We start from the raw sequence: 27,731 nt of genomic DNA, 5'->3' as shown, positions 1-27,731 counted from the left end.
TCATGTCCCGTCTGTGGTGGCCATGAGGCTGGTGGTGAGGGGGCCATCGAAAAGGACAGTCCCGAAGCCTCCGGGGGAGCAGCGGGGCCGGCACCCCAGGGCGGGCGCCCCCTTTGCCCTGGCTCGCGGCTGCAAGGGGCGGCCGGGCCCTGGTGGGGGCGGGGCCTTGACCCTGAGGGGGCGGGGCCTGGCGGGAACCCCCGCCTGGAAGGGGCGGGGCCGAGGTCTGGAAGGGGCGGGCCTGATCGAGGCCGGAGCCAATGCGGGGCTTGGTGGGTGGGACGGGGCCCGAGGGGGCGGGGCCCGGCGGGGGCGGGCGGACGGGGACCCGGGCTGCGCTCTACCGGCCGCTGTCCCGCCGGCTGCGCGGCCCCTTCCCGTCCTCCCGAGGGGATCCTGCCCCGCGTCCTCCCGCTTCGGGGATCCGGCTCCTCGTCCGCCCGACTCGGGGTCGGGCTCCTCGTCCCCCGCAGGCGCCGTCCGGCCCCCGCGCCCGGGCCGCTGCCCGCATGGCGGCCATCCAGGCGCTGCAGCAGTGGTGCCGCCAGCAGTGCGAGGGCTACCGCGACGTGAGCATCACCAACATGACCACGTCGTTCCGCGACGGCCTGGCCTTCTGCGCCCTCCTGCACCGCCACCGGCCCGACCTCCTGTGAGTGCCCGGCCGGCTTCCCGCCCCCGCCCGGCGCCTGCCCACCAGCGGGGGGGGGTCCTGGGGGTCTTCGCGGGCGGCATCCGCCCCCCACCCCCCAGCCTGTCCGGGCTCCTTTCCGAGCAGCGCAGGGGCACCGAGGGGGCGGGGCCGACGCAGAGCAGGAAGCCCGAGCCCCCCACGCCGTCAGGCCGCTGCACCCCCGGGTGACAAGGGGGCGGTGGAGGCAGTCCCCCTCCTGGGAGCCGGGGAGGGGGGCAGGGGAGGGGCCGGGGTCAGAGTGAGGCAGGGAGGCGGCCATGCCTGGTGCCAGCCTTGCCCGCCCCCGCCCCCCGCCCCCCCCCCCGTCCCGTTATTCACCCAGCAGGGCCCTCCCCCGGGGCCGCCCGGCTGGGGAGACAGCTCTGAGCTCAGCCCTCCGCAAAGCTGGAGGGAGGGCGCTGGGCAGGCCACCTGCAGCCCGGCCGGCGCCGTCTGAGGGCGTCTGAGGGCCTTTGACCGTTTCCTGCGAAGCCCAGGCCGGAGCCAGGGGGTGGGGCGCGTGTGCAGGGAAGGGGGAGGCAGCCCTCGCTCGGGACGCCTGAGCTGCAGACGGGAAACTGAGGCTGACGGGAGACACCTGTTCAGGTCCCAGAGCGTCGGGCAGTCAGGGCTGCACTGGGCCCCCTGCGCCCAGATGCCCTCTGTCCTCCCAGGTTCGTCCGTGGGGCCTCCTGGGAGTGCCCGTGTGGCACCGGGCAGCAGCCTCTGCTCACCGCCCAGCGGGTGCCCGTCCCCCTGGGAGGCAGACGCTGTGGGGGCAGAGTGTGCTTCCACGTTGAACCCTGGAAGCTGAGCCCTGCCGGGCTGGGTGGGGACTGGGAGAGGGACCCGGAGGGAGCAGAGGTGGGCAGGCAGCGCCCGCATGAGGCCGGCTGGGGTCCCAGCCCACACAGGCCCCACGAGGCGGCAGGAGGACCTGCGACCAGAGGGAGAGCTGGAGCCGTTGTCGGGGGGCTCAGCCGCCACATGGGTGTAACCGGAGACTTGGGGTCTTTCTGGGCCCCAGGAGCTTCCCAGCTGTGCTGGGGTTGAAGGCCGTGCGTGTGCGTGCGTGTGTGCGCGTGTGTGCGCCTGTCCCAACATGCCCCGCTGCCTGCAGTGAGCAGGGCTCGCACACCTGGGCGTGTACAAGCGCTGGCACGGCCCGAGTCCCGCAGCCGCTCACCTGGCCGTGGGGGGCCTGCCGCGTGCCAGCACTGCATCTGCGCAGGCGGCCGTGCCCCTGCCTCCGGGAAAGACATTTTAGTCACAGGCAGTGAGGGGAATGAATGGAAGCTCCAGGCCGCTTACTTCCGAGAGAGAGCGGTGAGGCCGCGGGAGGGGCGCCCGCCGCCCGGCCCGTGCACGTGACCTGCTTGCTGACTGGGCTGCGGTCCATCTGCCCCCTGGACTTTCGGCTCCAGAAGGTGGGGCGTCGGCTTGTTCTGTTCGCCGCCGCGTCCCCAGCGCATGACAGGTGCTCAGTGGATATCAGCGCACAGCTGGAGGTCTAGAGATAAGGGCTTGCCCTTGGGGCTCCGTAGATATGGTAGGAGTTCGGTAGTTGTCTGAAAGCAGGGGCCGTGCACGAGGGCGGAGGGGCGGCCATGTGACCACGGAGGCGGATATTGGAGCGATGCGGCCACAAGCTAAGGGCCGCGTGGAGCCACCGGGAGCTGGAGGAACAGGGAACAGCATCTGCCAGCCTCCGGCGGGCACACCCGGGCGATGTCCGGCCCCCAGAGCTGTGGGGATAAGTGTGTTGTCCAAGCTGCCCGGTGTGTGGTCATTTGTTACGGCAGAACCAGGAAGTGGTGCAGGCTTCCACCTGGTGGGTGTGGCTCCGTAGATACTGGCTGAGGGAGCGGCTGAGGGGGCTGGGGTGTGGGCACCCGCGTGTCCCGTGCACGAGCCCTTCGCTGTGCCTGTGTCTGTGCCTTCAGCACCCACCTCCACTCTGACCCCTCCGTGCCTCTGGGCAAGGTGGTGGCTGGGAGGGGCATCTCCCCAGGAAGCAGAGAGCTGCCCGCTGGCCCCAGAGGTGCAGGGAGCAGAGGGGCTGGGAGGACCCGCAGGGAGAGACCACCCCCTCCGTCCGGTGAGACCCTCTGCAGCCGGAGGGGACATCCTGTCCCGAGTCCCTTTGTTTCGTCTCAGTCCTTCCTGCTACACAGGAGCCGCTTCCTCTGGGCCTGGCGGAGGGAGAGCGGCCGTGAGGAGCTGCAGGCGCGGGGCCAGCCAGGTGGGGACGGCGCCGGACGCTCCCGCAGGGTCTGCCTGCCGCCCGGCCCAGGGGTTCCTGTGCGGCCGCTCCAGGAGGCTATGCGGCCTGTGTTGGTGGCTCCTCGGGGGCCTGGAGGCGTGGGTGAATCTGCTGTTGGGGGACAGGCTCGTGCCCACCCCGCAGCTGTAGGTGGGCCAGGGCCTGCAGGTCTGTCTCCCCGTGAGGCCAGGTGAGCACCAGCTGAGCCGGTGCCGCCCAGCGCGGGCGGCCGAGGGCATAAACCTGAGGCCTGTGCTGGGGCCAGACCAGGAGGGACTAAGGTCCCCTGGACGGGGGCCGGTGTGAGTCAGGTGCCCGGTGCCCGGCAGGAGCCCCCAGCAGCAGGCAGCCCCAGGCCGGCTGAGGAGGGGCCGTCGTAGCAGCTCTGGACGCCCGCCCGAGTGGTGTCAGGGCGCAGCTGCAGGTCGCGGGCCTCCCCGTCCCCAGCCGTGGTGGTGACCTGTCCATCCCTGCCCGGAGGGGTCAGGGCCCAGGGCCAGGCAGGGCGGCTCCTGGACCACGATTCTAGACACGCCTTCTGGGGGGTCAGGAGACTCCCAGGGGCCCCCCAGCAGCTGAGGCAGCACTGTCCCTCCCGCATGAGGTCAGCAGGAAGTGCCTGAGGACAGAGGCCTTCTGTCCCCGTCTGAGGGCCTGCTGCCCAGCCTTCCGGTCAGAATCTTTGGGATGGACATGGGGGGCTGCAGGACCCCCTCCTTGGGGACGGCCCAGAGCCCAACGCCCCCCGAGACCCCCACCCCGGGCACCGGAGCAGCCCCAGGGCTGACCCCTCTGGCTGGGGTAGGGAGCAGGGTGGTGCCGGCCTGGGGAGGCCTGAGCTGGGCAACTGCTGAGGTGCCTCAGTTGCCCACCGCGCACAAGAAGGGGGGGCCTTGGACCTGCCCGGGGCCTCAGGCACCTCGTCCCTCCCGGCCACCCTCTCCCCATGTCCGTCCCAGGTGTCGGCCTTGGGGTCACTTTCCCTTGAGCCCTGTCCCCCCTCTCCCTGCTGTGTCTCTCCCTCCAGCTTCCGTCTGTCCCTCTGCCCCTCCCCCTGCTCCGTTCACGCAGGATTAACTCCAGGTGCGCTGAGGGGCCTGGAGAAAGCTCGGGAATGGCTTTCCCTTCTGTCTGCCCTCGGCCCCAGCGCCCCCCCGCCCCCCCCCCCCCCCCCCCCCGGGGGCTGCATTTTGTTCCAGGAAATAAACAGCATGAGGTCAGCTCTCCAGGAATTTAGAGGGACACATGCCCCGAGCCCCCAGGCGCTGGGGCCAGGAGGCGGGCTGGCTCAGCAGCCACAGTCCCGGTCAGCTGTGGCCGTGGGAGGCAGGCAGGGGCGCGGGCCAAGCGAGCCATCGCCAGAGGCCATGTGCCCAGTGGGGCTGTGGGTGGCTCACTCGTCGGTGTTGAAAGAGTAAGTGGCCCAGCCCAGTGGGCTCAGCGGTTGAGCGTCGACCTATGAACCAGGAGGTCAGGGTTTGATTCCCAGTCAGGGCACAGGCCCGGGTTGTGGGCTCGATCCCCAGTGGGGGGCATGCAGGAGGCAGCCGTCAATCCATGGCAATTCTCTCCCTCTCCCTTCCTCTCTGAAACCAATAAAAATATACTTTAAAAAAAGAAAGAGCCAGTGAAGGCCAACAGAACGCTCCCCCCGCAGGCATTGACGGAGCACCAGCTGTATGCCTGGCCCGTCTCCAAGGACCAGAACCTCGTGGTCCAGCAAGGCCTGAAACAAGGGGCCACCTCCCCAGGGCCAGCCGAGCCCGTGTTCGCCAGCCGGGCCCGACCAGCACCCCCGGGTGCTCCCGCGGCAGCAGTGAGGGGCCGGGCTGGGTCGGGTGTCGGCCGGGGCCTCCTGGGGCCGCCCTGGCTGGAGGCGCGTCTCCCTCTGTGCTCCGTCCCAGTTCCCTTTCCGTGAGGACACGGTCACTCTGGGCCGGGGCCACCCCAGTGACCTCGTTCGGTGGTTCTCTCTGTAAAGACCCTCCTGTTTGTTAGGAGACAAAACAGAACTTGTTTTCCTGCCTCCTGCCAGGGGGCACCTCGGGGGAGGTCGTGACCCGGGGCAGGTCTGCGGGGGACGCAGGGCGGGGGGGGCGGGGGGGAGGCTGAACTTTCAAAGGGGTGGGTGGGGGCAGGGGGCTCCGAGCCCAGACTGCGGGCATAGTGGGCGCCCCTGGGGGTGCAGGGGACCCTCACTCTGTGGCCGTGGCCGGGATAGAGCCAGGTGGACGGGGTGCGGGCTGTGCTGCACTCGCCTGGCCCACCTCCCGCCCCTCCGGCCGTCTGTCCACCAGACACACCTGCCGCCCGCCCCGCGCACAAAGCGCCCTCTGTGCCGGGCGGTCTGGCATCTGGAACGCGTTGCCTGCGGGGTGGTCGGGCGGAAGGGGGGTTTCCGGGCGCCGGGCCGGGCGATGGACAGCAGGGCCCCTAGGGGGGCGGGGGGCAGCCGCGCTCGCATCCCCTCCCCGCGACCCGGCCTCAGTTTCCTGGTCTTGGTTGCGACAGGTCTCGGCTGCCCCTCGTCTGAGACCTGCCGGCCGTAGCCGGGGCCCCTCCTGCCCAGCAGAAGCTGGTCCCCCCACTGGGTCACTGCGGCCCTGGGAGCAGGGGCTCACCCTGCGGGAGTCAGACCCACGCTCTCCCCGGCTCTCCCTGCTGCGAAGCTTCCAGAACAATCCAGGTCACACGGAAGCTTCAGGGGTGCCGTTCAGGCCCCACAGACAGCCCCCTGGACAGACAGACAGACAGACAGACGTGTGTGTAACCGCCTCCTGAGCCGCCTGCTGGTCTGGCTGTGTTGTCTGCTCAGACCACCCTTCTGGGGTGCCAGGGGCCGTGGTGCCTACGTTGGGCGTGTGCGGGGCTCGGGCAGCCTGGTGACGGGACCCTGTGGCTGGGACGTCCTGCCCCTGTGGCAGGTGTGTGTGGGGGGCGGGGCTCTGTTCCCTGGGGAGGGGGCTGGGCACCAGGTGGGCGCTTAGTACCACGCCCAGCCTGGCCGCGTGGCTCGGTGGTTGAGCATCGACCTAGGAACCAGGAGGCTGTGGTCTGATTCCCGGTCGGGGCACAGGCCCGGGTTGTGGGCACGATCCCCAGTGTGGGGCGTGCAGGAGGCAGCTGATGGATGACTTTCTCTCATCATTGATGTTTCTGTCTCTCCCTTCCTCTCTAAAATCAATGAAAATATATGTATTTTAAAAACCATGCCCCAATTGGTCGAACCTTAACTCCCCTGGACGCTGGGGCCATGGCCTGGCTTTGGTCTTCTCTGCTGGGTGACCTCAGGCAAGTCGCCGGGCCTCTCTGTGCCTCAGCTTCCTCATCCCTGAGAGGTGGGCATCGATAGCATGTGGGGGTGTGAGCACCGACTCAGTGGGTGTTTGGGGAGGTGCCTGGGGATCAAGGTGGGGGGTGGCCGAGTTCTGTCCCTCATTGCGTGTCGCTGTCCCTGCCCTGGAGCCCCCCGTGTCCACCTGAGGTCCCATCCCGGGACATACCAGGCCTCTGAGCTGTGCCCTCGGTTCAGGGCTGGGCTTGGCTGTGCGGCCAGCAGGGCCCAGTGCCCCGGTGCTGGCTGGCCCTGCCCTCCTGAGGCTGCGGCGACCGCATTCCTTCCCCGGCAAACCGCACACGCGCCTCGGTTTCCCCATTCGGGCAGGCTGACCCCCGAGGCCCCCCAGCCCTGCCTCCCGGGTCTGAGCTGCTTTGCGTCGTTACCTTCTAGAGACTTCGACGCGCTCAGGAAGGAGAACGTCTACGAGAACAACCAGCTGGTGAGTCCTGTCCTGCCGCACCCGCCGTCCCGGGCGTGAGGAGGGAGGCTGGCCCTGCGCTCCCCTGTCCCCTCCTGGGCGGGCGGGTGGCTGGGCCCTCCTGCTCATCCGAGGCAGAGCCGGCCCAGGTGGCTCTGGGGGCAGCGCCCGGTGGGTCCTGGCTGGGCCGTCGGCTGCTCCTCACCCTGGAACCACCGCCCGGCCCAGCCTCTCAGCCGGCTGCCGGGGTCCCGCTCACGCTGCTCCTGGCCGTGCTGCGGGCTGTGGTCCCAGCGGGAGCCTCCCGGCCCAGCCAGCCCGTCTCGTTGCTGCAAAGCGGGCTCCGTGTCCCAGACGCTGGGGACCGAGGGCAGAGCCCGCCCCTCGCCCTCTGGGTACCCTGTGCCCCACTGGGTGGGCGTTGACATCCGGAGCCCGCGGGGGCTGGCTCCCGAGCGCCTTCCGTCCTGCGTGGTCGGGACGTGATCCCCATTATGCAGACGGGTAAACTGAGGCCCAGGGAGGACACACAGGCCAAGCTGGAACCTTGGGCCCAGGCTTTTCTGGGCTCCCAGTGGGGTCCTTGCTTCTGGCACCTCGGGGTGAGCTGGTGGCCAGGCCGCTCCCGCTGACCGTCCCTCCCCAGGCCTTCCGCGTGGCCGAGGAGCAGCTGGGCATCCCGGCCCTGCTGGAGGCCGAGGACATGGTGGCTCTGAAGGTGCCGGACCGGCTGAGCATCCTGACCTACGTGTCGCAGTATTACAACTACTTCCACGGCCGCTCGCCTAGTGAGTGCTGCTCCGCCGCCCCTGGCGGGCACCCCCCTGCCCCGTGGGCGTGGGCAGCCCCCTGTGCTGCGGCCTCCTCCCAGGGGTCCAGGGCCCGTCCTCCCCGCACCCGGCTCAGAGCAGGCTGGGCAGGCCCCCTGAGAGACACGCCAGCTCCCGCCTCCCTCCCCCTCGCTGGGTCTTGGCAGCTTGGCAGACCCCTGCGGGCTCCCAGGCCCAGCTCCGATGTCCCCCCATGTGGTCCTGACGTGGTGGCGGGGGGAGGCAGCCTGCCATTCTCTCCCAGTGCTCTGTGCTTCCTGCTCCCCCCACATTCCTCGGCCCGGCCTTAGAAATCCCCGGAATCGCTCTGGGCTTGTCTGGGCTCGGGGCCAGCCCGCCTCCCCGCCTTCCATCCCACTTGGTGGAGAAACAGAAAAGTCCCCTCTCCTGACCCCAGCAGGGTCGCAGGGCGGGAGGCGGGTGAGGCCAGGCCCCAGCTGGTGGCGCTGGCTGTTGCTGGAGCTGCTCCCCCCCGCCCCCCGCACCCCAGCAGGAGCTGCCTCCCACCCCCTCCCCCATTCCAGGCCCCAGCTGGGCACCCACATCTCCAAGGGCTCAGGCAGGGGTGGCCCAGACACTAGGAGCCGGGTGGGGGCTGGGCCGGCCCCTGACCCTGTGTCTCCTGCTAGTTGGGGGCATGGCTGGCGTGAAGAGGCCCCCGTCTGAGGCTGAGGAGGAGCCGTCCGGGAAGAAGGCCTTGCCCCAGCCGGCCAGGCCCTCGCCCACACCCGCCCGGGGGCTGCCGCTGTCTCCGGTCAGCACAAACGCCATGGTCCAGCGGAAGGACGGGGTTGCAGAGGGCCCCCCGCTGAAGGCTGTAAGCGCCAGCCCTGCCTGCCCTCTGGTTCTGGGGTTCCCACGGGTTCTCCCTGAGGGGGCTGGGCGGGCTCAGTTTGCCCCTGAACCCATGCTGGGGGGCGGGGGGGTTCCTTGGGGCCCGCTTGGGTTCCGGCCCAGCCTCAGCAACGTTTACCAGGAGCCCACGGGCACTGGCTCCCGAGTTCCTTCAGTCCTGTGTGGTCGGGATAGGGTCCCCATTGTGCAGACGGGTAAACTGAGGCCCAGGGAGTTCCCCGCCGGCTGAGTTCCCCGTCGGTTGAACCTTGAACCCAGACATATCGGGGCTCCGAGTGGTTTTCTCGACTCCGACTGCTCCCTCTCCCGTGGGTCCAGGAGAGAAAGTGGGTGCGTCTTCCCTCCTAGGCCGGCCCACACAGGGAGCTGTGTCCCCACTTTTCAGAGGTGGAGCCTTGAAGGGGCCATACCTTGTGCTCGGGCGCCCTCTGCTGTCCCCCGGCCGTCACACCAGGCTCCCGGGGCTGGGCCCGACATTCGGAGTTGGATTGGATTTCTGTGCCTTGGGGTGGGGACGTTGGGGGTCCTAGCTCCTCAAGAACCCCCAAACCAAGCCTCCAGCCGCACCCCCTTGGCCAGGCTGGAGACCCTGGACTTGGCGTCCAGCTGGCCTGGGCTTGGGCCCTGGCTGCTGCTCTGTGGCCTCAGCTCTCCAGTCTGTGAAGTGGGATCTTTTTGCGGCTGACGGGGCCGCCCGAGCTCAGACGCCGCTGTCCCCTCCCACGGCAGGGCCAGGGCTCGGCGGGCGGCGCGGTGAGCAGCTCCTGCGGGGTCTGCGGCCGGCACGTGCACCTCGTGCAGCGGCACCTGGTGGACGGGAAGCTGTACCATCGCAGCTGCTTCAGGTGGGGCCTGTGTGTGGGGGGGCCCACGGCACCGACGCTGCTGGGGGGGGGGCACCCCTGAGCAGCGCCTGGTGGAGCTGACCGGCCTGGAGAGCAGCCGGAGAGGCGTCTGCGCGTGACCGCGGTCTCCGGGCCACGTGGCCACGTGACGCCAGCTGGGCCGTGTCCTCCGCCGCAGGTGCAGGCAGTGCTCCAACACGCTGCGCCCGGGCGCCTACAGGCCCACGGCGGAGCCCGGCGTCTTCGTCTGCTCCAGCCACCGCCCCACAGCCGCCCCCGCGAGCCCCATGTTGCTAGGCCGGGCCCCCAGACAGCCAGGGGCCGTCCCCACGGACTCCCAGCCCCCCAGCGCCCCACAGACGGCCCAGGAGGCACGTGGACGGAAAGACGCACGGCCAGAGGCCGGGCCTGCAGCCCGGGAGCCCAGGGTGGGCAACGCCACGGCCAAAGGCTTCGTGCCCGCCGCAGCTGCCCCTCGGGACGCCCCCTCCTCCCACGTCCCCTGGGGGAGCCCGGCCGGGTCCAGGCCCTCAGTGGGCCCTGTGGGTGGCAGAGCCAGAACACAGGTGGCCAATAGCTCCCCGGCAGGGTGGTCATCGGCTGCACAGGACGCGGCGGCGGTCAGCCCCCGTCCTGCTGTGACCCCTCGTGCCCCGGACCCTCTCCCGGCCACGCAGCGAGGCAGGGCAGCCTCCCCAGTGTCAGCCCCCTGGGCCAAGGTCAGTGCAGGCCCAGCATCTGCGGGTCCAGCGGGAGCCCCGGCCTGGACCCCGTCGGCCTCCAGGACGCAGCAGGCCCGCGAGAGGTTCCTGCAGGCGCCCGGAGCCCCCAGCACTGGGCCGGCCAGCAGGGCCCCGGCCGCAGCTGACGCGCCCTCCAAGGCCGACCGCAGGGAGCAGGCGCTGAGCTGTCTCCGGAAGGCCCTTCCCGGGTTCGGGGACGCTCAGGCGCCAGGCAGGTGCGTGGGGAAGGAGGACTGGGGTGCCCTGTCTGCCCATTGGGGATCCCAGAGGCCAGAGGGGTTGGGATGGTTGGGGTTCTGCACCACCTGGCCGTGTGATAGTGAGGCCTCACCCTCCAGCCTCAGTTTCCTCATCTGGGAAATGGGAGAATGAGACCAGGGAGCCAGAGTGCTTGGCGGGCAGCGGGAGGGGGACACAGCTACCATCTGAGGCTGCCACCTGCATGCCGTTGGGGGTGCGGGTACAGGGGCACTGCCACGGGGTTCCCATGTGGCTCGGTCCTGCTGAGGACCCCTGTTTAACACCCAGGTGTCACCTATCTGACCTGGGTGTTCTGAGCCGCCCGTGCCTTCTGCACACAACCGGAGCGGGTGCCATCCTGGGATGGAGGAGGGTCGTGCCAATGTCCCGGGCTGGGCCAGCCCAGGCTGGTGTGCGGGCAGCGCTGGAGCCCAGGGTGGGAGATCGAGGTGTCGCAGGGCCCCTCCTTGGCTCTCGGGGCGGGTCCTTCCTGCCTCTTCCAGCTTCTGCTGCCCGGGCACCCCTTGGCTCGCGGCTGCCTCCTCCCTCTGTGCCTGTCACCACGTCTGTCTCTCTGTGTCTATCTGCCTTTCTGTCTCTCATAAGGACGTGTCATTGGATTCAGGGCACCTTAATGCAGGATGACCTCACCCTCACTTGATTACACTGGCAAAGAGCCTGTCCATGCCGGTGGACAGGAATTGAGGGGGACACCATTCAGCTCACTACTCACCTAGTGAGTAAGGAGATGCCACGCCTGGCTGGCACAGCGCCCACTGCCTCGTGCTGCCCTCTGCCCAGAGCGGCCCATGGCTCCCGGGTGGCCACGGACCAGGAGGGCGAGCTAGGCTGGCCCGGGAGGGCCACGGCTCTGCACAGGTGGGGGAGGGAGGGACAAGATGCGGCCGCTCCTCGCACACCCCATACCTGATTGTTTGGGGGGCATTTTAACCTCATCCCACACCAGCCTTAAACAGGAGGGTCAGGTCAGACATACGGCAGTGCCGGGAGTGTGTCCACGGCCTATCCCGCCTCCCTGGAGGGGCCTGCCCTCCCCAGGAGGGTGGGCATTGGAACCAACCACCGAGGGAGGCCGAGGGGCTTCTGCTGGCATCATGGGAGGGACTTCTGGATCCACCTGTGCCTGATCCCCGCTCTCGCACCCACAGGCTCTCCCCAGCCACTGCCTCTGCTTCCAACGGCCTTCCCAGAGCCGAAGGGCCACGAGCAGGTCCATCGGCCAAGCTGCCACAGTCGGCATCTCCCCCGGCCCTCAGCCGCCCGGCAAGGACTGAGCTGGCAGCCCCCCCAAGCGTGGGCACCACCGCACGGGCATCCACGTCGCCCCAGGCGGGCAGGACGAGCTCAGCGGCATCCTCAGGGGGCAGCCGGGCAGCTGCTGACTCCAGGCTGAAGCCAGAGGCCCCACTGGCGAAGGGTGAGAGCCCCGCAGTGAGGGTATGGGGCAGGGGGTGGTCCCCCGCACGGACAGTGGGCAGTCGCGGACTCACTGGACATACCTGTTGGGCAGCGGGGAAGGTGAGGCCCAGAGAGGCGGTGTGAGTCCTCCAGGCACACAGCCTGTGCCCGCCTCCCAGCATTGCTCCTTCCCGGGGCCCTGACTGCTGGGCGCCTGTGGGCGGAACGGCTGCAGGAAGATGGTGGGGCCCAGCCTTTCCCACAGACTCTCCCCAGAACCCCCCAATATGTCCCGTCTCTGCCCCCCGCCAGGCCCGAGCGCTGGCTCCCAGAAGGACCAGGTGGACGGGCCGGCAGCATGGAGGAGCCACCTGAAGCCCGTGGCGAAGAAGCACCCGGCTGAGAGGTGAGGGGCGAGTGGGCGGGCTGGGGGGCTCCTGCGCCTGGACCTGCCCCTGTGCCTGTGGGTTTGTGCTCATGGGGCCCGAGCAGGAGCCCGTCCCAGGTTTTCCCGGGGCCTGGCACATAGTCGGTGCTCAACAAATGCTCCCGAGTGAAAACACACACCAGCTGATCAGCACCCACAGCAGGGATGTGGGCACGTCCCAGCACCGCAGCTGGGCAGCCGAAGCCAGCTCTGCCAAGGGATGGGACAGTTCACACCAGCCTGAGCGGTCACAGCAGCCTGTCTCTGAGTGACAGGGGACGGTTCACACCAGCCCGAGTGACAGGGGATGGCTCACACCAGCCTGAGTGACAGGGGATGGCTCACACCAGCCCGAGTGACAGGGGACGGCTCACACCAGCCTGAGTGACAGGGGACGGTTCACACCAGCCCGAGTGACAGGGGACGGCTCACACCAGCCTGAGTGACAGGGGACGGCTCACACCAGCCTGAGTGACAGGGGACGGCTCACACCAGCCTGAGTGATGGGATGGCACACAACAGTCTGAGTGACAGGGGACAGTTCACACCAGCCCGAGTGACAGGATAGTCACACCAGCCTGAGTGACGGGACAGTTCACACCAGCCCGAGTGACAGGATAGTCACACCAGCCTGAGTGACGGGACGGCTCACACCGACAGCCTGAGTGACAGGGGACAGTTCACACCAGCCTGAGTGACAGGGGACGGCTCACACCAGCCCGAGTGCCAGGGGACGGCTCACACCAGCCTGAGTGACGGGACAGTTCACACCAGCCCGAGTGACAGGATAGTCACACCAGCCTGAGTGACAGGGGACGGCTCACACCAGCCCAGGTGACAGGGGACCGTGTTCCCATTGGAAAACTGGAAAGGCAGGAAGGTGGGTGGCTAGGTGGGTCCATCAGGGGCCCTGGAATCCTCACTCAGTGAACTGGCCTCGGTGGCTGAGGGACAAGAACACTCAGTGGGCCTGACCCTGGAGTGGGCTGGGGCCCCCCCACCCGTGTGTGGCCGTGGGAAGGGGTGGCTCTCACAGACATGCCCCAGGCAGGAGGGTCCAGCAGGTGCTTGAGTCCACCCTGGTCTGGGCAGTGGGCCCAGGGTCAGCTGCCCAGGGCGGCCTGACCCCCGAGCACGTGCCCCACCTGCAGGGGCTGAGGGGGCATAGACACACTGTGCTCCAGGAGGGTCCCAGGAGGCATGCGCGTCGGCCTCGGCGCCCCACACCCCACGCTCCACGTGCAGCCTTCCTCTGGCGGTGTGTGTGCCTCAGGCGTGTCTGTGGGCGCAGGGACACCGCCCCTTTCTCTGCTGACCTCCTGCCTCCCGCCCAGGGCCCCGGAGCTGATGGAGCCGCGGGTCCTAGGGGAGCCGAGGGCGGAGGCTGCTCCCCAGAAGGTCCCTGGGAGCTCCGAGGGGGGCGTCTGCATCACCCTGACCCCCGTGCGGCCCAACAGGACACCGGGCCCTGCTGGCCCCCAGCCCAGCCTCTCAGGTAGTTCCCAGCAGGAAGCCAGGGTCCCAGTGACCTCCCCCACCCCAGCCAGGGGACAGGGTCTAGGGGTCGCCCCTGGGGGCGGCGTCCGGGGCTGGGACTGTGGGCCATGCTGTGGGGAGGGAGAGTGGTCCTGGTGGGCCTTGGGGCATGCACGTGGTGTGTGAATGGGTGAACACGCGTGTGCCTGTACATGTGCACGTGTGTGTGAGTGTTCCCACCCTCAGTCACCCCTGCATCCCCTTTTCCCGCCTGGCCTTGAGCGGCCGCCGGCCCCGGGCTGTGCTGAGGATCCTGCCCGCGCTGCTGGAGGGGCCGCCTGGCTGTGCCCGGCACTGGGAGCTGTGGTGCCCGCAGTGGCCCCGCTCGGGGAGTGACGGGTCTGCTGGCCCCACATCAGGCCTGTGTCTTGTCCACAGCAACCACCTCCCCCAGGGAGCCCTCCCCGTCCGGTCGCAGGAAGCTGGCCGTCCCCCCCAGCTTGGACGTTTCTGGCAACTGGCTTCAGCCCAAACCCCCGCGGCAGGAAGCCCTGGTCCGGACCCAGGAGGACAGACCCCCTCCGGACCAGCCAGGTCAGCCAGAGCGGCCCAGCCGTTCCTGCTGGGGAGCGGGCTCGGGCGAGGGGAGCGGGCGGGGGGAGCGGGCAGAGGGGTGCGGGCGAGGGGAGCGGGCGAGGGGAGCGGGCGTGGGCGAGGGGAGTGGGGGTGCGGGCGAGGGGAGCGGGTGGGGGGTGGGGGGAGCGGGTGAGGGGCTCGGGCGAAGGGCACGGGTGAACAGGGACTTAAAGGGTGACCAGGAGTCCTCAGGTCTGGAAGGAGGGAAGCGCACGGGGCCAGCAGGTTGCAGGAGGCCGAGCCATGTGGGTCTGGGTCTCGGGTGGGACAGGGTTGTGGGGGGAGGGGGAGAAGGGGGGAGGGGGAGAAGGGGGGAGGGCTGGAGACCGGACAGGCCTGAATCTGAGTCGCAGACCTGGTGCCGCTGGCGGGTTGGCTCCTGGCGGTGCTGAGGGTGCTGCCCTGCAGGCGGGTGGGGCCAGGCACCAGGGGACGCCTGGGGATGGTGCCCAGATCTGTCTGTAGGCTCTGCCCAGGGGCCTGCTGGGTAGACAGGGAAGCTGGTGGGGGGGGTGCAGGAGATGTGGGGGACAGAGCTGGGGGGACGAGTTGTTGGGGGTCAGACCCTGGTCCAGGACACTCAGCCTGCCCCTTCCTTCTCCAGGGAGGCCCGTGGGCCAAGCCGCTGCCCCTGCCTCCCCTGGCACGGCGGTGACCTCCCCTGTCAGGGTGAGTGGGCCGGGCGGGGGGCGGGGGCAGGAGCTCAGCCCCGGGCCTGGATGGCCCCTCACCCCCTTCCTCCGCAGCTGCACCCTGACTACCTGCCCCCTGAGGAGATCCAGAGGCAGGTGCAGCAAATTGAGAGGCAGCTGGACGCCCTGGAGCTCAGGGGCGTGGACCTGGAGAAGCGCCTGCGGGCGGCCGAGGGGGGTGAGCGGCCCTGCCCGCCAAGGCACCTGCCTGCCCCTTGCCAGCCTGTGGGGCCCCCTGCCCACCCTGCCCTGCCCACAGCCAACCTATGGGGCCCCTGGCCTGGGGCTGCCCTCGGGCCCCTGCCTGCCCCATGCCAGCCTGTGGGGCCCCTGCCCGCCCCGTGCCAGCCTGTGGGGCCCCCTGCCCACCCCGTGCCAGCCTGTGGGGCCCCCTGCCCGCCCCGTGCCAGCCTGTGGGGCCCCCTTCCCACCCCATGCCAGCCTGTGGGGCCCCTGCCCGCCCCGTGCCAGCCCGGCTCCTATCCGCAGACGCCTCTGAGGACGCGCTCATGGTGGACTGGTTCCGGCTCATCCACGAGAAGCAGCTGCTGCTGCGGCTGGAGTCGGAGCTGATGTACAAGTGAGAGCCCAGCCCCGAGGGCCTCCCTGGGCGGGCGGGTGGGCAGGCGGCCCCGCCTCACACTGTCGCCCGCAGGGCCCGGGACCAGAACCTGGAGGAGCAGCAGCTGGACATCCTGGGGGAGCTGCGCCAGCTGATGGCCCGACCCGGTGCGTCCCCGCCTCCGCACTCGCCCGCTCTGAGCCAGGGTGTCACCTGCTGCCCAGGGGACACTGGCTTCCAGCTCCTGCTGTGGGGAGGGTGTGCTGCTGGGTGTTATGGGTCAGGTGGCCGAATGGCTTGGTCCCGAGCCATTTCCACATCTCCCCCCGCGTCTCTCCCCCCGCGTCTCTCCCCCCGCGTCTCTCCCCCCGCGTCTCTCCCTCCGCGTCTCTCCCCCGCGTCTCTCCCCCCGCGTCTCTCTCTCTCTGTGTCTCTCTCCCCGCGTCTCTCCCTCCGCGTCTCTCCCCCCGCGTCTCTCTCTCTCTGCGTCTCTCTCCCCGCGTCTCTCCCTCCGCGTCTCTCTCCCCGCGTCTCTCCCTCCGCGTCTCTCTCCCCGCGTCTCTCCCTCCGCGTCTCTCCCCCCGCGTCTCTCTCTCTCTGCGTCTCTCTCCCCGCATCTCTCCCTCCGCGTCTCTCTCCCCGCGTCTCTCTCCCCGCGTCTCTCTCCCCGCGTCTCTCCCTCCGCGTCTCTCTCCCCGGGTCTCTCTCCCCGCGTCTCTCTCTCTCTGCGTCTCTCTCCCCGCGTCTCTCCCCCCGCGTCTCTCCCTCCGCGTCTCTCTCTCTCTGCGTCTCTCTCCCCGCGTCTCTCCCTCCGCGTCTCTCTCCCCGGGTCTCTCTCCCCGCGTCTCTCCCCCCGCGTCTCTCTCTCTCTGCGTCTCTCTCCCCGCGTCTCTCCCTCCGCGTCTCTCCCTCCGCGTCTCTCCCCCCGCGTCTCTCTCCCCGCGTCTCTCTCTTTCCGCGTCTCTCTCCCCGCGTCTCTCCCCCCGCGTCTCTCTCTCTCTGCGTCTCTCTCCCCGCGTCTCTCTCCCCGCGTCTCTCCCCCCGCGTCTCTCTCTCTCTGCGTCTCTCTCCCCGCGTCTCTCTCCCCGCGTCTCTCCCCCCGCGTCTCTCTCTCCCCGCGTCTCTCTCTCCGCGTCTCTCTCCCCGCGTCTCTCCCTCCGCGTCTCTCTCCCCGGGTCTCTCTCCCCGCGTCTCTCTCTCTCTGCGTCTCTCCCCCGCGTCTCTCCCTCTGCGTCTCTCTCTCTCTGCGTCTCTCTCCCCGCGTCTCTCTCTCTCTGCGTCTCTCTCCCCGCGTCTCTCTCCCCGCGTCTCTCCCCCCGCGTCTCTCTCTCCCCGCGTCTCTCTCTCCGCGTCTCTCTCCCCGCGTCTCTCCCTCCGCGTCTCTCTCCCCGCGTCTCTCTCCCCGCGTCTCTCTCTCTCCGCGTCTCTCTCCCCGCATCTCTCTCCCCGCGTCTCTCCCCCCGCGTCTCTCTCTCCGCGTCTCTCTCCCCGCGTCTCTCTCTCTCTGCGTCTCTCTCCCCGCGTCTCTCCCTCCGCGTCTCTCCCTCCGCGTCTCTCTCCCCGCGTCTCTCCCCCCGCGTCTCTCTCCCCGGGTCTCTCTCCCCGCGTCTCTCTCCCCGCGTCTCTCCCCCCGCGTCTCTCCCCCCGCGTCTCTCTCCCCGGGTCTCTCTCCCCGCGTCTCTCTCCCCGCGTCTCTCTCTCCGCGTCTCTCTCCCCGCATCTCTCTCCCCGCGTCTCTCCCCCCGCGTCTCTCTCTCCGCGTCTCTCTCTCCGCGTCTCTCTCTCTGCGTCTCTCTCCCCGCGTCTCTCTCCCCGCGTCTCTCTCCCCGCGTCTCTCCCCCCGCGTCTCTCTCCCCTGGTCTCTCTCCCCGCGTCTCTCTCCCCGCGTCTCTCCCCCCGCGTCTCTCTCTCTCTGCGTCTCTCTCCCCGCGTCTCTCCCTCCGCGTCTCTCTCCCCGGGTCTCTCTCCCCGCGTCTCTCTCCCCGCGTCTCTCTCTCTCCGCGTCTCTCTCCCCGCGTCTCTCTCCCCGCGTCTCTCTCCCCGCGTCTCTCTCTCTCTGCGTCTCTCTCCCCGCGTCTCTCCCTCCGCGTCTCTCCCCCCGCGTCTCTCTCTCTCTGCGTCTCTCTCCCCGCGTCTCTCCCTCCGCGTCTCTCTCCCCGGGTCTCTCTCCCCGCGTCTCTCTCCCCGCGTCTCTCTCTCTCCGCGTCTCTCTCCCCGCGTCTCTCTCCCCGCGTCTCTCTCTCTCTGCGTCTCTCTCCCCGCGTCTCTCTCCCCGCGTCTCTCCCTCCGCGTCTCTCTCCCCGCGTCTCTCTCCCCGCGTCTCTCTCCACTGGGCGACCTCTGAGGCTGGGGGGCCACGCGGGGCGGCCTCACCTCTCGGACGTGGTCCTTCCTTCTCCTTCCGTCTGTGTTGCCTGGAGGCACCCTCTGTCCCAGGTGCCCGGAGACCCACCCAGCCTCCAGGGGCGGGGCCTGCGCTGGAGGAGGGGACACTGTCCTGAGAGGGGGCAGGGCTCGGCTGACGCAGCTGTCCCCACAGAGGCTCTGAAGTCCCCCCAGGACCGGCAGCGGGAGCAGGACCTGCTGACTCAGTACGTGAGCACCGTGAACGACCGCAGCGACATCATCGACTTCCTGGACGAGGACCGGCTCAGGTGAGGGGGGCCCAGGTGAGGGGGGCCCAGGTGAGGGGGGGCCCAGGTGAATTGGGGAGCACAGGCGTCCCCCAGGCAGCCAGGATTGGTCACTCTGAGCTCAGAGCCTTCAAGACCTGAACAGTGAGACCCACTGTGCATTTGGAGGGTGAGCCCGAGGGCAGGCCCCCAGGCAGCCTGTCTCCCCGGCCCCTGCTCCCCGGCCCCCAGGCAGCCTGGCCGCGGCAGCGCAGGGACCGCTGTTCACAACGGCGGGGGGTGGGGGTGGGGGTGGGTGGGGTGGGGGGGGCCACCAAGCGCCTGCAGTGGCCTGAGGGTGGGGGCGGGACTTTACATTTCTTTCCAGTTTATTTGTTTATTTACTTACTAGAGGCCCCTGCACGAAATTCTTGCACGGGGAGCGTTGGTCCCTAGGCCTGGCCGGGATCAGGGCCGATGGGGGCCTCCTTCGTCCGCGCCGCCCCCTGGTGGTCAGCACACGTCATAGCGAGCGGTCGGACTCCCGAGGGGACACTTTGCACATCGGCCTTTTATGTGTGGGGTTTTGTCACTCCTCACCGAGGATGTTTCCCATCGATTTTTTCTTTTTAGAGAGAGTGGAAGGGGGAGAGACGGAGAGAGAAACATCGGTCTGAGACACATGGATGGGCTGCCTCCCGCACCCCGCACTGGGGATCGAGCCCGCGCCCCGGGCCTGTGCCCCGACCGGGATCGACCCCGGGACCTCCGGGCTCATCGGCCGACGCTCGCCACCGAGCTGAGCCGGCCGGGCTGTCTGTTCACACACGTCACCGCACGTGCCTCCCGCGCTGCCCTGCGCCCCTCGCGACCCCCGAGCTGCCCGCCCGCGTCTGGGCTCCTGTTCTGGCCGCAAAGGGTCAGAAGGTCGACTCAATCGTGTCCCTCAAACTTGAGGGGCCCCGGCCCAGGAAGTCCCGCCCCCTCGGGTCCCCATGTCACTGTTGGGGGTCTGGGCCCCAGGAGGACAGGAAGCTGCCCAAGGGGGTGAGGGCCGTGCCCGGGGCTCAGGGCTCAGGTGTGAGGCTGACAGGAGGCCCTTCCCGTTTCAGGGAGCAGGAGGAGGACGAGATGCTGGAGACCATGATCCAGAGGCTGGGTAAGGGGTCTGGCTGGGGGAGGGGCCTGTGGGGGAGGGGCCGAGGGGAGGGGCCGAGAGGAGGAGCCTGCGGGGGAGGAGCCTGAGAGGGAGGAGCCTGTGGGGGAGGAGCCTGCGGGGGAGGAGCCTGCGGGGGAGGAGCCTGAGAGGGAGGAGCCTGTGGGGGAGGAGCCTGTGGGGGAGGAGCCTGCAGGGGAGGAGCCTGCGGGGAGGAGCCTGTGGGGGAGGAGCCTGTGAGGGAGGAGCCTGTGGGGGAGGAGCCTGAGAGGGAGGAGCCTGTGAGGGAGGAGCCTGAGAGGGAGGAGCCTGAGAGGGAGGAGCCTGTGGGGGAGGAGCCTGCGGGGGAGGAGCCTGAGAGGGAGGAGCCTGTGGGGGAGGAGCCTGCGGGGGAGGAGCCTGTGGGGGAGGAGCCTGCGGGGAGGAGCCTGTGGGGGAGGAGCCTGTGAGGGAGGAGCCTGAGAGGGAGGAGCCTGTGGGGGAGGAGCCTGAGGGGGAGGAGCCTGAGAGGGAGGAGCCTGTGGGGGAGGAGCCTGTGGGGGAGGAGCCTGCGGGGGAGGAGCCTGAGAGGGAGGAGCCTGTGGGGGAGGAGCCTGTGGGGGAGGAGCCTGCGGGGAGGAGCCTGTGGGGGAGGAGCCTGTGAGGGAGGAGCCTGAGAGGGAGGAGCCTGCGGGGGAGGAGCCTGTGGGGGAGGAGCCTGCGGGGAGGGGCCTGCGGGGAGGGGCCTGTGGGGGAGGGGCCTGTGGGGGAGGGGCCTGCGGGGAGGGGCCTGTTGGGGAGGGGCCTGTGGGGAGGGCCTGCGGGGGAGGGGCCTGTGGGGAGGGCCTGCGGGGAGGGCCTGCGGGGAGGGGCCTGTTGGGGAGGGGCCTGTGGGGGAGGGGCCTGTGGGGGAGGGGCCTGCGGGGAGGGGCCTGCGGGGGAGGGGCCTGTGGGGGAGGGGCCTGTGGGGGAGGGGCCTGCGGGGGTGGGGCCTGCGGGGGGGGGGGGAGGACAGGCAGGCACACCCTCAGGGGGTTTGCTCCCGGGTTGGTGGGTCCAGAAGCAGCGGGTCTGGGTGGTGGGGTCTAAGGCCGGGGGGCCCTACCGGGGAACGTGGCGGGGACGGGGACGGGGGCCGGGCCCGGGGCCATGGCCAGAGCTGGGCAGTGCTGAGTGTCCCTCCTCAGACCTGCAGAGGAAGAAGTCCAAGTTCCGCTTCTCCAAGATCTGGTCCCCGAAGGGCAGAAGTCGGACCCCCGAGTGACCGCCGGCCGCCTGCGGGACCCTGGCCTGGGGGGTGGGGACCGCCCTCCGTGGGTCCGAGTGGCCTCAATAAAGGAACTGACCACACGGTCTGGGCTCCGCCTCCGTTCCCTGCGCTCCCAGGGGTCTGGGCGGCCTGGGCAGGTGTGTCCGCTCAGCTCTGGCCTTGGTCCTGGGTCGGAACCGGGCTGGGTCCTGACAGCCCGCAGGGGCCTCGCGCCTGAGCCTGAGCCTGTGGGGGGCACAGCTGGGCAGCGGGGGACCGAGGGCCGCCCAGCGCTGCCCCTGGGACCCCGGAGAGGCGAGCGGCTCCCCCGGCGCTGACTCCCGCCCGTGTGCGGACCAGGGTGGCTGTCGCCCTGGCCGCCCCCAGCTGTCCGGCCGTCGTGGTGGTTCCCGCCAACACCCCCGCCAGGCGGCAGGCAGGTCCCCGTGGGGCCCAGCGGTCGGAGTCCGAGGCTGGCTGCTGGGGTCTCGGCCGGAATCCCAGGGAGTGGGGTCAGGGGGTGACGGGGGGGGGGGAGGGGGGTTCAGTCCCTGTGTCGCTGCTGCGAGGCCTCGGCCAGGGCCCTGCCCCTGAGCCTCTGGTGGCCGATGGACCCGCAGGGCCAGGTGGGTGCGCCTGGACCAGCCGGACAGTGAGGGCCTCCTGCTCGCTCTCCTCACAGCCAGACCCACTGGAGGGGGGGATGGGAGGAGGCGGGCGCCCCGAGCGGTCAGAGGCCTGGGCTGTGCGGTCAGAGGCCTGGGCTGTGCGGTCAGCGGGCCCGGGTTGTGCGGTCGGAGGCCTGGGCTGTGCGGTGGGCAGGCTGGAGGAGCAGAGCCTGGGGGAGCGTTAGGAGGACCTGGACCGGCCCCTGTCCCTCCGCAGTGAGGCCTCTTGTCCACCAGATGGAGGCCGAGGGCCGCCCAGCATGCTGGGCGGTTTGCTGACGAGGACGGGCTCAGAGAGGCCACGGGCGCCCTGAGCGCACAGCACAGACCCACCTCCCGGGCGGGCAGGCGGCTGTGGGGTTCCTGAGACAGGCACAGAAGGGCTCCGGCCCGTCAGCCGTGGGCAGTGGGGCTTCCTGCTGTGGGGTCCCCCTCAGAGGGAGCCTCCTGGGTGCCGAGGGCGCACAGTGGGGGCAGCAGAGGCGGCCACTCATGGTCCAGCCCCAGGCCCTGAGCCTCTCATGGCTGTCCTTGCTCCCCACCAGGGCCGGGCCTTGGACTGCCCCCCGCCCCCCCCACACACACCCCGTCGCTGTAGGACAAGCACCAGCCCTGAGGTCACCGGGGTCACCAGTCCGGTGACATCCATTCAGCCCCAGGGAGGAGCAGGGGGGCCGTGGGGGCCACTGGGGTGCAGGGGGGGCTGGCTTCACCACTGCCCACCCCTAACCTGGAGGAGTCAGCCCAGGTCCCACCCACCCTGGGGGCCCCCAACAACTTGCCAGGAGGCCTGGGGGCCACACCCCAGATGAGAGACTGGCTCAGCAGGTTCCCGGGGCCACGGCTACTGAGAGGCGCAGCCGGACGGGCCCACGTGGAGACCTCGCACGGCCAGGCCTCTCCCTCCCCGACGAGGCCAGAGACACCAGTTTCCAGTGGACGTGGGGGTGGGGGCAGAGGGGTCCCTGCTGGCACCCCTCACACTCAGGTCTTGCGGGTCTGGGGCCTGCGGCCTGAGCTGAAGGACATTGAGCAGAGACCTGTGGCCAAGGCCTGGCTGTGCAGAATCAGGGGAGCAGGGAGGCATCGGCTGCAGCAGGAAGGGGGTCGGGACAGAAGGTGGAGGGGCAGCCACGCAGGGAGCAGCCCTTCAAGGAACTGGTGGTGTAAGCAGGGCTCTGTCCCTTTGACAAGAGGGGAAACTGAGTCACAAAGGAGGGCCAGGCTCACATGTCAGGAGGGGGGAGCCCCCCCCCATCACATTGGGGGCTCCCCGAGGAAGGGCCTGTGTGACGGGGCCCAGGGTGGGCGTCTCTGCCTCTTGCAGCCTGGCCCGCCTCCCTGAGCTGCTGTGGCTCCCACTCACCCTTGAGCCTGGACTTGATTCCTGGGGCCTCCTGCCTAGGCCGGCCTCCCGGGGTCCCCGGCAGCGGCCTCGCCCGGCGGCTGTAGCAGGTCCTGAGAGCCTGTCTGTCAGCCAGTCAGCTAGTTGTCTCGTCCTGGTCCTCGGTCCTGGTCGGAGTCCTGGACTCATGGAGTCACATTGTTACTGGACGGAGCGTGGAGTTACATTGTTACATTGTTACTGGACTGAGCGGGGAGTTACACTGGTACATTGTTACTGGACTGAGCATGGAGTTACACTGTTACATTGTTATTGGACTGAGCATGGAGTTACACTGTTACATTGTTACTGGACGGAGCGGGGAGTTACACTGTTACATTGTTACTGGACGGAGCAGGGAGTTACACTGGTACATTGTTACTGGACGGAGCATGGAGTTACACTGTTACATTGTTATTGGACTGAGCGTGGAGTTACACTGTTACATTGTTACTGGACTGAGCGTGGAGTTACATTGTTACATTGTTACTGGACTGAGCGTGGAGTTACACTGTTACATTGTTACTGGACTGAGCGTGGAGTTACATTGTTACATTGTTACTGGACTGAGCGTGGAGTTACATTGTTACATTGTTACTGGACTGAGCGTGGAGTTACATTGTTACATTGTTACTGGACGGAGCGTGGAGTTACATTGTTACATTGTTACTGGACTGAGCGTGGAGTTACATTGTTACATTGTTACTGGACGGAGCGTGGAGTTACACTGTTACATTGTTACTGGACTGAGCGGGGAGTTACACTGTTACATTGTTACTGGACTGAGCGTGGAGTTACACTGTTACATTGTTACTGGACTGAGCGGGGAGTTACACTGTTACATTGTTACTTGGACTGAGCGTGGAGTTAAAACTGTTACATTGTTACTGGACTGAGCGGGGAGTTACACTGTTAACATGTACTGGACTGAGCGTGGAGTTACACTGTTACATTGTTACTTGACGAGCGGAGGAGTTACATTGTTACATTGTTACTGTGAGCGTGGAGTTACATTCCTTACATTGTTACTGGACGGGAGCGTGGAGTTACATTGTTACATTGTTACTGGACGAAGCGGAGAGTCTACATCTGTTACATTGTTACTGGGACTAGCGTGGAGTTACATTCTTTTTTACATTGTTTACTGGACGGCGCTGGGAGTTACATTGTTACTGGACTGAGCGTGGAGTTAACATTGTTATATTGTACTGGACGGAGCGGGGATTTTACATTGTTACATTGTTACTGGCCGGAGCGTGGAGTTACACTGTTACATGTTACTGGACGGAGCGTGGAGTTACACTGTTACATTGTTACTGGACGGAGCGTGGAGTTACATTGATACATTGTTACTGGACTGAGCGTGGAGTTAACATTGTTATATTGTTACTGGACGGAGCGGGGAGTTACATTGTTACATTGTTACTGGACTGAGCGTGGAGTTACATTGTTACATTGTTACTGGACGGAGCGTGGAGTTACATTGTTACATTGTTACTGGACTGAGCGTGGAGTTACATTCTTACATTGTTACTGGACGGAGCGGGGAGTTACATTGTTACTGGACGGAGCGGGGAGTTACATTGTTACTGGACGGAGCGGGGAGTTACATTGTTACTGGACGGAGCGGGGAGTTACATTGTTACTGGACTGAGCGTGGAGTTACATTGTCATTGTGACGAGATGGAGCCGTTACATTGCTAACAGATCCCACACACACCTGCCGGCAGCCGGCAGACACTACAAAGTGCATCGGGTGTAATCCAATTGAAATCACAATCTCGGGAACATCTCATTTCATCACAAATTGAAATTATATCCTGCTCCTCTTTTCTTAAATTAAAAAGCTAACACCTTCCATTTGCTCTCTTGCGTTTGTGTAAAACTCAGTGACTTTAACACCATCACGTGTCCACGTGGCCGTGTCTGTCCTCATTTGTTTACCGCGGAGAACTTTCTGGAAAGAGCTGGCTGGTGCGGTGGACCGGCCTCCTCCACGGGCAAGCACAGGGCGGCGGGGGCAGGGTCCCCTCAGGGACAGGAGCAGCTTAGTGCCTGTGTGGATGCATTGACCAGGGATGCCACGGGGGTTTCAGGAGAGGCCGAGGGCCAGCGCGGGTGCGGAGGCAGTGGAGTCGGCCATCGGCACAGGGCGTGGCCCCGGTAAACTGCAGGCGACCGTGGACTGCTGGGCGGCCTGGGAGCTCAGACCTGTCCCTGGGCGTGGGACCTCCCCACCTCCCCCACCTCCCCTGGCTTCTCCCTGCGTCTGCGTCCAGCTGCCCCGACAAGGACAGTCATGTGTGCAGGTGCCTCCGGGGGCCTCATCTCAGCTTGGTCATCGGCAAGACCCTCTCCCCAAACAAGGTCGCAGGTGGGCTCTGGGTGCCATGAAGTTTGGGGGCACCTTTCAGCCACCTCCTCTGGGGTGATGATGCCCCTTTCTTTATACTTTCCCCGGGTTTTCTGACATTCGCAGGTGAAAGCGTCCTGAGGGGGGGTGAGGGGACAGCGGCCGCGTGTGGACTTGCTGGGCAGGAGGCCCCTCCCGTGGGCAGGGTCGTTGGGAGGGACTCACAGAATCGGCCCCGGGGCCGGGGGGCAGAGGACGAGGGAGACGGGAGGGAGGTGCTCTCACTCCTCGTGGCTCCCGGAGAGAGGGCCGGGGCAGCCGCTCTCAGGCTGAAGACAGTGCAGCCGGCGCCAGCGCAGGCACAGTGTGTGGGGGGCGTGGGGGGTGGAGGGGCGGTTCTCACGCCAACACGGAGCCCCTGCCGCGGGAGAAGGCAGAGGAGGGCTTCGCAGGAGGAGACGGATTCCAGGTCCCACAAAACTCCCTTCAGACGACAGTGTGGTTCTGGGAAGGACACACCCCGCCGCCTGGGCCACGTGAGACTCGCGGGGTCACAGCAGCCAGCGTGGGGCTTGAAGGAGACGCCTTGTTCTGAGGATAACACACCAGGCTTAGGGCTAGTGATAGGGTTAGGGCTTGGGATAGGGATATGGTTAGGGTTAGGGTTAGGGATAGGGATAGGAATAGGGATAGGGATAGGGTTAGGGTTAGGGTTAGGGTTAGGGATAGGATTGGGGTTAGGGATAGGGTTGGGGTTAGGGTTAGGGCTTGGGATAGGGATAGGGATAGGGATAGGGATAGGGTTAGGGTTAGGGATAGGGTTAGGGATAGGGATAGGGATAGGGATAGGGATAGGGATAGGGATAGGGATAGGGATGATAGGGTTAGGGATAGGGTTAGGGATAGGGTTGGGGTTAGGGATAGGGTTAGGGATAGGGTTAGGGATAGGGTTGGGGTTAGGGATAGGGTTAGGGATAGGGATAGGGATAGGGTTGGGGTTAGGGATAGGGTTAGGGATAGGGTTAGGGATAGGGTTGGGGTTAGGGATAGGGTTAGGGATAGGGTTAGGGATAGGGTTGGGGTTAGGGATAGGGTTAGGGATCGGGATAGGGATAGGGATAGGGATAGGGATAGGGATAGGGATAGGGTTAGGGTTAGGGATAGGGTTGGGGATAGGGTTAGGGTTAGGGATAGGGATAGGGTTAGGGATAGGGATAGGGTTAGGGATAGGGATAGGGTTAGGGATAGGGATAGGGATAGGGATAGGGATAGGGATAGGGTTAGGGATAGGGATAGGGATAGGGATAGGGATAGGGATAGGGATAGGGTTAGGGATAGGGTTGGGGATAGGGTTGGGGCTTGGGATAGGGATAGGGATAGGGATAGGGTTAGGGCTTGGGATAGGGATAGGGTTAGGGATAGGGATAGGGATAGGGATAGGGATAGGGATAGGGATAGGGTTGGGGATAGGGTTGGGGTTAGGGTTAGGGCTTGGGATAGGGATAGGGATAGGGATAGGGTTAGGGATAGGGTTAGGGATAGGGTTGGGGTTAGGGTTAGGGCTTGGGATAGGGATATGGTTAGGGATAGGGATAGGGTTAGGGATAGGGATAGGGATAGGGATAAGGTTAGGGTTAGGGATAGGGTTAGGGATAGGGTTAGGGATAGGGATAGGGATAGGGTTAGGGTTAAGGTTAGGGATAGGGTTAGGGCTTGAGCTAGTGTTAAGGGTTAGGGTTAGGCTTAGGATTAGGGATAATGTTAGGTTTCGGGTTAGAGTTAGGGCTAGGGTTAGGGTTAAGGTTAGGGTTACGGTTTGGTTTACGGTTAGGGTTAGGGTTACTCTTAGGGTGAGGGTTTGGGTTAGGCTAGCATTAGGGTTTCGGCTAGGTTTATGCTTAGGGTTAGGGTTAGAGTTAGGTTTTGGGTTTGTATTATGCTTAAGAATAGGGTTATTGATATATCTATGGAAAGAGTCAGTGTTAGAGCTTGGGTGAGCATTATGTATATGGTTGTTTATAGGATGTACCTTTTAGTAACCCTTAGAAGGCAACAGGCTGCCCAAACTCCACATCAAAATTAGCATCTGATTCAAAATCCTAAAAACCCCATAAGCATAATGCAAACAATAACCTTAACTGTAAACATAAAGTAAACCCTAAATAATACTAACAACCAAACTAACCCTATCCCAAATGCTAAACCTAATCTAACATTATTCAAAATACTAACCCAACCATAAATGTTAACACTGGTCGTAAACCTAACCCTAGCTCTAACCCTAACCCTAACCCTATCCCTAACCCTAAACCTAACCTTAACCAAATCCAAAAAACTAACCCTATCCCTAACCCTATCCCTAACCCTAACCCTAAGCCTAACCCTAACCCTCACCCTAACCCTAACCCTAACCCTATCCTAACCCTAACCCTAACCCTATCCCTAACCCTAACCCTAACCCTATCCCTAACCCTAACCCTAACCCTAACCATACACTAGCCCTAACCCTAACCCTAACCCTATCCCTAACCGTAAACCTAACCCTATCCCTAACCCTAACCCTAACCCTAAACCTAACCCTATCCCTAACCGTAATCCTAACCCTATCCCTAAACCTAACCCTAACCCTAACCCTAACCCTAAGCCTAACCCAAACCCAAACCTAACCTTATCCCTAACCGTAACCCTAACCCTAAACCTAACCCTAACCCTATCCCTAACCCGATCCCTAACCATAACCCTAACCCTATCGGGAAACCTAACCCTAACGCTAAACCTAACCCTATCCCTAAAATAACTCTAACCCTAACCCTAACCCTATCCCTATCCCTAACCATAACCCTAACCCTAACCCTAACCGTAACCCTATCCCTAAACATAACCCTAACCCTAAAACAAACCCTAACCCTAA

General features: G+C 66.2%; 1 protein-coding gene across 1 annotated transcript; it reads left to right on the top strand.

Moving 5' to 3' along the window:
- The first annotated feature begins 327 nt into the window (after positions 1-327).
- On the top strand, positions 328-20,519 carry MICALL2 (MICAL like 2). Its single transcript, XM_036314714.1, has 17 exons — positions 328-652; positions 6,667-6,715; positions 7,341-7,482; positions 8,154-8,341; positions 9,109-9,224; positions 9,403-10,182; positions 11,377-11,645; positions 11,939-12,032; positions 13,388-13,548; positions 13,968-14,123; positions 14,770-14,834; positions 14,912-15,035; positions 15,347-15,437; positions 15,513-15,586; positions 17,959-18,073; positions 19,144-19,190; positions 20,354-20,519. The coding sequence occupies exons 1-17, from the start codon at positions 510-512 to the stop codon at positions 20,428-20,430; spliced, it is 2,691 nt and encodes an 896-aa protein (XP_036170607.1). The 5' UTR covers positions 328-509; the 3' UTR covers positions 20,431-20,519.
- Positions 20,520-27,731: the final 7,212 nt, after the last annotated feature.

This window comes from Myotis myotis, unplaced genomic scaffold (assembly GCF_014108235.1).
Source record: "Myotis myotis isolate mMyoMyo1 unplaced genomic scaffold, mMyoMyo1.p scaffold_m19_p_6, whole genome shotgun sequence".
NCBI lineage: Eukaryota > Metazoa > Chordata > Mammalia > Chiroptera > Vespertilionidae > Myotis > Myotis myotis.
This window is presented reverse-complemented; position numbering and strand designations above follow the sequence as displayed.

Bases quoted from the DNA above. Each gene is read 5' to 3' on its own strand.
- MICALL2 (XM_036314714.1), top strand. From the start codon at position 510: ATGGCGGCCATCCAGGCGCTGCAGCAGTGGTGCCGCCAGCAGTGCGAG. The intron at 12,033-13,387 runs GTGAGGGGCGAG...CCTCCCGCCCAG, and splicing joins AAGAAGCACCCGGCTGAGAG to GGCCCCGGAGCTGATGGAGC. The intron at 14,835-14,911 runs GTGAGTGGGCCG...CTTCCTCCGCAG, and splicing joins CGGTGACCTCCCCTGTCAGG to CTGCACCCTGACTACCTGCC.